The following is a 6,810-nucleotide window of genomic DNA, read 5'->3' as shown; positions in this document are numbered from 1 at the left end:
AAAAAAAAGAAACACAACAAAAAAACAAAACAAAAAAAACCCCAAACAACTCCAAGAAACACAACAAATGCAAAGTTGGGTATAATTAAGTGTTAAGGAGCTCAGGTTTTGGTCGGCTCAAGAGCTTTCAGAAGATGGTGAATGGAAAAATATTCCCTCAAAATGTTCCCAACATCTGGCAAGGCTGGCTTTTTTGAGCAGAAATGCTCCCTAGCCTGCTTACAAAAGTACACCAGCCTCTTCAGACCTGCTTTTGTCACCCTGCACCGTTTCTGTTTGCTCAGAGCTTGTTTTATTTCGCGCAATTCCATTTTAGTAGCACACATCCAGTTAATGACGTTCACGACTCTTAACCCTTTCTGTACATAGCTGAAAAATGTTATTAGCAGGGCTCTGCGCTGGAAGCGAGGAAGGGCATGTGTGTGTGAGAGCGGGTGAATGCCCGTGTGAGCAGAAATACTAAGGAGAACAGCAAATGTCTTGCAAATGAACATGACTCCAAATTGAAGTGCAAATACTTGGACATACTTTCACCTTCAAACGGTACTGGAAAAATAGCGTGGCTACTGTTGGCGCTGGGAAATCAGCTCGCTCACAATCAACGCCCATTCCTCCTCTAAGCTGTTTCTAAATCAAGAAATTAAAAGCAAGATAGTGCCAATGTTGTCCGACTTGATGACAGATCCTGCTCGTAATTCTGTTGGTGGCATTCTGTTTACTCTCTTGCCGCTGATATTTAATTTAAGCCAATACTTCCTCATGCTCACGTTTATTCATAGGGCAGAAGTATATATTCCTCAAAGCAAGGCATAATCGTTTTGAAGCTGCGAGAGCTGCAAGCACTTAGGTATTTTGTGCTTGTTGTCCTTTCGAAAACAGCAAAGCGATGCCCCAAAAAACTATTTATATATTGCATACATTTAAACGCCCTTTTCTTTTCCTTTAAAGATGCTCGCTACATCACCAAAGAAGTTTCGGCAGTGGGAAGTAAATTTCTGACTCCATACCAAGTGTTTAAAGTATATAAAAAAGGAGGCTCACTCTAATATTCCTACTTTACCACCTTGTATCTGTGTGAAGCGAGGGCAAGTTCTTCGCCATACCACAAACCCTGCTTCTAGACAACAGTGTAAGACAAGTTATAAAATCGCAGAAGAAAATGCTAAAGTCAGATGAAAAAAAAAAAAAAAAAAAAAAGGAAAAGGAAAAGGAAAAAAAAAAAAAGAAGAAGAAGAAAAGGAAGAAAACAACCTAAGAGAGTAATAAATCATTAAATAAACAGGAATTTCAGTCCCTTCCTCATAACGGCCCGCGAGTAGGAAGTGTTTTCCCAGCGCTGCTGTCCGTGCCCCCGGCGGGCTGTGCTGAGGGCTGTGCTGTGGGCTCGCCACTAACTCTCTACGTTTCCTCCAGATCCCGACACAGCCACCATCCCTCGCCCAGGAGAGCAGGCGTGGGCAGAAGACCATGGGTAATTCAGTTTTCTATACTAACCGGGCACCGTTTCTCTCGGGGAAGAAAAACCAGACCGGGAGGGAGGAGTGAGAAGGGAGGGGATGGAAAAGAAAGCAAAGTGGGCACGTAGGCATTGAACGTGGCTCCTTCTGAACTAGGGGCGGAGGAGACAGCTCTGCTGGCGAGCGGGGGTCAGCGACAGCCCCGCTCCCCTCTGCGAGCCAGAGCCTGCCCGTGGCCCCTGTCCCTGCCCGCGGCCCCTGTCCCTGCCCGCGGCCGCCGCGCTGCCAGTGCGGGGCCAGGCGGCCTCCTCGGGACTGCCTTTGCCCGCATCCCTCCCGGGCCGCACTGGGCTCCGTAACGGGGCTATGTTGGAGCTGTGTAGCCCCAAAGGCCCGCAGATACAGGAGCATGTGTTCAGCCACACGTCAGTTGTGCTCGGAGACACAGGCTTTGCTGTTTCCATCCGTCCATTTTATTAGGGACACATTAATCTATAATCAAATACACCTCATAAAATTTTTATTGAAAGGCATAAAATCATTACAGAGGTCTTCCACCTGTTTTAAAACAACACAATGGGCATCTCTTTTTAAAAGTGTATCCTTTCTATGGAAACTTTCTGTCCGGGGGTGGGGGGAGCGGATAATAATACCCGCACATGCTCTGAAATATGGAAGTACTGCAATGTGCTTTTACTGTAACATTTTCCTGTTTTATGAGAAGTCGTTACAGTCCCAGCTTGCGATGGTTTGTTTTTACAGGCAAGAATCCCCCTTTCCCAGCGGGTTCCCTCAGCAGCTTGGAGTGTGATTAGCAAGCCAAGGCTGTTGGATTTATTTAAACACCCTGTCTCTCATTGATTAAGAAATGAATGGCAGAAATCACTCAAAGGAGGTGAAGAAATAGTCCGCACCCGCCACGGCCGTGGGCTGCCAGCGCGGCCACGCCCGCCGCGCCCCGGGCAGGCAGGGCAGACAGGCGGGCAGCGAAGGCGAGCAGGGCGGGCGGGCAACTAGGGAAGGCAGGCAGGCAGGCAAGCGGGCAGGGCAGGGTAGGGCGGGCAGGGCTGGCGGGCAAGCGGGCAGGGCAGGCGGGCGGGCGGCCCCGGCGCGGTGTGGGCGCGCAGGCGGTACAGCGCGCTGTGCGGGGCCGCTGTTGATGATGATTTTTTTTTTTTTTAATCACAGCAGCCCCAGTTTAGCGGATTGATTTACTCGCAGTATTGGTAAATATGATCACGTGGGCTCCGTAACCAATGGTTGAGGGTTGCAGTCTGCAAAATACTACGATTGTTCTCCGGGAGGGTATCATATACAGTTAACAGTGTAACCTTTTATATGACTAAGAGGGGAGCCTAAAATGTCGTCTAGTGGCACCATAAGTAACTATTATGTCGATTCTCTCATAGGCCATGAAAGCGAAGAAGTTTACGGGAGTAGATTCGTCCAGGGAGGTCACAGTGCGACCTCCAGGCCATCAGGTGTTGCAGAGAGTTCAGATTTTTCCTCTTGTAGCTTTGCACCAAAATCCACGGTGTTCTCCACCTCCTGGTCCGCGGTTCACCCTCAGCCGTCTGCGGCAATGACCGGGATCTACCACCCCTACATGCACCAGCCCCATTTAGGGGCAGCCGACGCTGGCCGCTACGTGCGCTCCTGGATTGAGCCCTTCCCGGGCTTCCCGGGTGGCGGCGGCGGAGGCAGCAGCAGCAGCGGCGGCTCTGCGTCCAGCTCCGGCTCCTCCAACGGGCGCCACTACGGGATAAAGCCGGAGACGGGAGCAGCCGCCTCCTCGTCTTCCTCCTCCTCTTCCTCCTCCTCCAAAAGGACTGAGTGCTCCTCATCTCGGGAGTCCCAGGGGATCGGTGTGCCCGAGTACACGTGCAGCTCCTTCCTCCAGGAGCCCCGGGAGAAAGCGGCTGCCGGCAGCTCCAAGGACCCCGCCGCTTGCAGTCACAACCCCAGCCCGGGCAGCGATCTGAAGGAGGAGAAACAGCAGCAACTTGACCCAAGTAAGTAAAAAAAAAAAAAAAAAAGAAAACAGAACAAAACGGGGGGAGAGAGAGGAATAGAGGCAGAGAGAGAGGCAGAAAAAGAAGGAAAGAGAGAAGGAGAGAAAGAAAGAAATTGCCCCTTTGATTTATTGCCGAAACCTGTAAGGCTCGAATGTGCAAAACTGATAGTTTTACTAACCTATAAAAACGTCTAGACGCCTAACCCAGCGCAAGCAGCAACAAGCACCCATAAAAGACTCCACATAACCACCTACCATCAAGACATCATTTGTACAGTAAACAGACTGGGGCATTAAGGCTTTTATGATAATTCCTCCAAAGTTGTGAAAACAGTCCATCCTTCGTTAAATTAATTTAACGACCTTTCTCTCCCCCCGCCCTCCATTCTCTATATACCTCCCTTCTTCCAGATAACCCTGCAGCAAACTGGATCCACGCTCGTTCAACGAGGAAAAAGCGTTGTCCCTACACAAAGTATCAAACTCTGGAACTGGAAAAGGAATTTCTCTTTAACATGTACCTCACCCGAGACCGCCGTTACGAAGTAGCTAGGATTTTAAACCTCACAGAGAGACAGGTCAAAATCTGGTTTCAGAACAGAAGAATGAAAATGAAAAAGATGAACAAGGAGAAAGGCAATAAAGGAGACTAACGCTGGGGTAGAAATGCAGTTGGGCTTTATTGATTTAGTTTCGAGTTTGGGGCTTTTTTGGGATGAGGGTGGGTTTTTGGTTGTTGGGGGTTGTTTCGGTTTTGGATTTTTTTTGGTTGGTTTTGTTCTTCCCCTGCACCCTCAACTCCCATACATTTCTCCTCCCGCACCACTCCACCCCAGGGACTTTAAATCAATCTGGTCTTTTTTTTTTTTTTTTTTTTTTTTTTTTTTTTTTTTTTTTTGTTTTCTCTGACATTTCTGTACAACATGTATTTTGCGAAATTTTGTCTTGCTCGCCAACGTGTTTTGCAGAGTCGCTTAAACCACCCCTCTTCCTTCCCACACCGTTTAGATGATGATATTGTGAGTGCACGTTAGCTTTGGGAACTCTATCTGATGTTAAATGTTTGACATGTTTCTTAAAAGTGATGTAGACTAGATAGTTATTTTGCCAAAATAAAGGTAAGGAAATTAACTATAATTACGATAATAAAACATATATTAAATTACAGCCACTCAAATCAATGGGGGTTGCTGTGCTGTCCACGATTTATTAAGAGGAAATCTTTCCCAAACCTCTGCTTTCTAGGTCTGAATCCTTCGCAATAGATGCCACAGCGAGGCCACGAGCTGTCCCCCCCCCACGCCTTTAGTGCACTATTAGGAAGTTGTCTCACCCTCGGAGCCGCTCACCACAGGCCTCATGCCTCCTGGTCCCTCGGCTAGCTGCCACCCCTGCCCCCGGTGACTGTTGTATTAATTAACCACTCCGTGTCTCGAACTACGGACCTGTTGTAATTGTTGTCAGTTATTACACAATAAAGTCTGCCGTGACCGAACGACAGCGCTGCAGTGAGAGGAGAAATCTGTGCGCCCCTCGCGATGCCCTCTGCGCCGCCGACCCTGCCACGCAGCCCCCGCGCAGCCCCCGCAGGCCGAGCGCGACCAGGCCGGGGCCGCGGGAAAGCCCGGCCTCCGGCAGCCACTAAGGCCAGAGGAAAGTCACTTTTCCTCCGCTTAGCCTAATAGACATTTGCTGTTAGAGGTCAGTGCGGAGAGGCTGGGTAGGTGCATCCGCCGCCGTACCGTTCCCGGGCCTCAGGTGCCAGTGCTCTTTCAAACGTTGGCGATCCCTTGGGATCATGTAGGAGATATTTCCACATGGGTCCTCAGGAGCCGAGGAAGCAAAATTATGCCTATTCGCTTAAACATTATTTTTTTATTCCTTTTATTTTTCTTTGTCCCCTCCCGGTGGGTCGCTTCCAGTCTCTGTGCTCTTAAACCGGGAGGCTTGGAAGCTCCGGGGGGACGCGGCTGCTGCCAAACGTTCGGCTTTGTTGGCTAGAGCTCGTTTAGCAACGCGCCTCATGCCTTCTGCATTTATAAACACACATGACTTTATCAAGATAATTGAGATGAAGTTCATTGTAAAAAAATTGCTTTGTTTAAAGAGCAACCATTAAAATGAAGGACCCGTAAATATTTACGAGCAGTTCGGTTAATTCAAGATTAAGGGGACAGCTGAGAGACCTGGTGTTTAATGTTTTTTACCTCTGTAAAAAAAAGAAGGGGGGAAAAAAGGCAAAAGCAAGCACTGCCAGGAAAAGGTGTTGCATTGCTTCCCATCCATTGTCGAGAAGATACCTATAATTCTTTTAAAACAGGAAGAACTGAGGTATAATAAAACCATTGAGATGGCTAGACGTCTGGACCTAATGAGTTTACGATATGCTATGGGACTTTTCTTTGAAACCACCTTATTTTGATGTTTGTGTTTGTTAGGGGGGAAAAAAGGCAAAAAATGCAGACAAACTAGGTCTTAAAACCTTGGACTATAAATTTCAATATGTCAGCGTTGGGCCAAGGCAACAGACTCAAAAAAGACCCGAAGGTCATGGAACTGAGAGATTTTACAAAGTCCACTTATTTGTTGAAATGTATTTTACCGGATATTCTACTGCAATGAATTCTACGATGCCAGCCTCTATATTTTCGAAAATACCCATAGAGGGGGATGATCTATAACAACACGTAAACAATATTCTTCTACACAACAGTCCATTATGTTGATTCCAGCAGAGTCTCTGTTAATAAATTTTCACCAAACCCAAACCATCTTTTTAATATTTTATATCAGGAAGATTGGCAGATTTTACCTCGTGTATTTTTTCCTTTTGTTTACCTGTGTTTAATATGGCGTACGTTTATTTCAAAATAGCAGAAAGAAAACCAAGCGTCTCTCTTGAATGACGGAATGCAGTTCTTCTATGGAAATTACTTTTACTATCAAACTGAATAATTTAATTCCTACCCTTTGGTTGTGTTAATATATGTTTGCACATATGCACAGTCTCGTGCACACGCATTATAGCGAATAATTCACAGGCATGTGTGGTGAAGGAGGGAGTGAACAAAGATTCATCTTTACTTTCGTTTACATAAATCAATTCATAAATACATAAAAGCAAGGGAAAACAAAATAACATCTTCAAGACAAAAACGTATAACTCTGAAACTACCACACATGGAGAATTCGTGGTGTAATATGTGCGGAAACATGATCGAAAACGCGATAGCAGGCATCTTCAAAGCTCAGGCGTCCTTTCCTGGTTGCCATGTGTAAACGAGGCGCTTTCTTTGTATGCAGTTCATTATAGCTCTGACAAAAAAAAAATAGCTCTGA

At 46.8% G+C, this 6,810-nt stretch overlaps 1 protein-coding gene and 1 long non-coding RNA gene across 3 annotated transcripts in view; one reads left to right on the top strand and one right to left on the bottom strand.

Moving 5' to 3' along the window:
* The first annotated feature begins 1,320 nt into the window (after positions 1-1,320).
* Positions 1,321-4,346, top strand: HOXD9 (homeobox D9). 2 transcript variants are annotated; one of them, XM_017837703.1, is made up of 3 exons: positions 1,321-1,471; positions 2,867-3,469; positions 3,883-4,346. In XM_017837703.1, exons 1-3 carry the CDS (start codon positions 1,468-1,470, stop codon positions 4,122-4,124), a joined length of 849 nt encoding a protein of 282 aa, XP_017693192.1. In that variant the 5' UTR covers positions 1,321-1,467; the 3' UTR covers positions 4,125-4,346. The 2 variants fall into 2 exon arrangements, with proteins under 2 accessions (XP_017693192.1, XP_017693182.1); XM_017837693.1 differs by lacking the exon at positions 1,321-1,471 and having other exon boundaries at positions 2,582-3,469.
* A 2,244-nt stretch (positions 4,347-6,590) lies between these two features.
* LOC108508721 overlaps positions 6,591-6,810 on the bottom strand; it is a 2,296-nt gene continuing 2,076 nt past the window's right edge. Inside the window, exon 3 of the long non-coding RNA XR_001878477.1 lies at positions 6,591-6,786. This is a non-coding gene — a long non-coding RNA (uncharacterized LOC108508721). The remainder of the gene's footprint in view (positions 6,787-6,810) is intronic.

Source organism: Lepidothrix coronata, unplaced genomic scaffold, assembly GCF_001604755.1.
Source record: "Lepidothrix coronata isolate B3197 unplaced genomic scaffold, Lepidothrix_coronata-1.0 Scaffold7, whole genome shotgun sequence".
NCBI lineage: Eukaryota > Metazoa > Chordata > Aves > Passeriformes > Pipridae > Lepidothrix > Lepidothrix coronata.
This window is presented reverse-complemented; position numbering and strand designations above follow the sequence as displayed.

What these genes read in the sequence shown, in the direction of transcription:
- HOXD9 (XM_017837693.1), top strand. Translation starts at nt 2,818, where the DNA reads ATGTCGTCTAGTGGCACCATAAGTAACTATTATGTCGATTCTCTCATA. An exon ending in ACAGCAGCAACTTGACCCAA is followed by an intron (nt 3,470 to 3,882) that starts GTAAGTAAAAAA and finishes CCCTTCTTCCAG; the next exon opens with ATAACCCTGCAGCAAACTGG.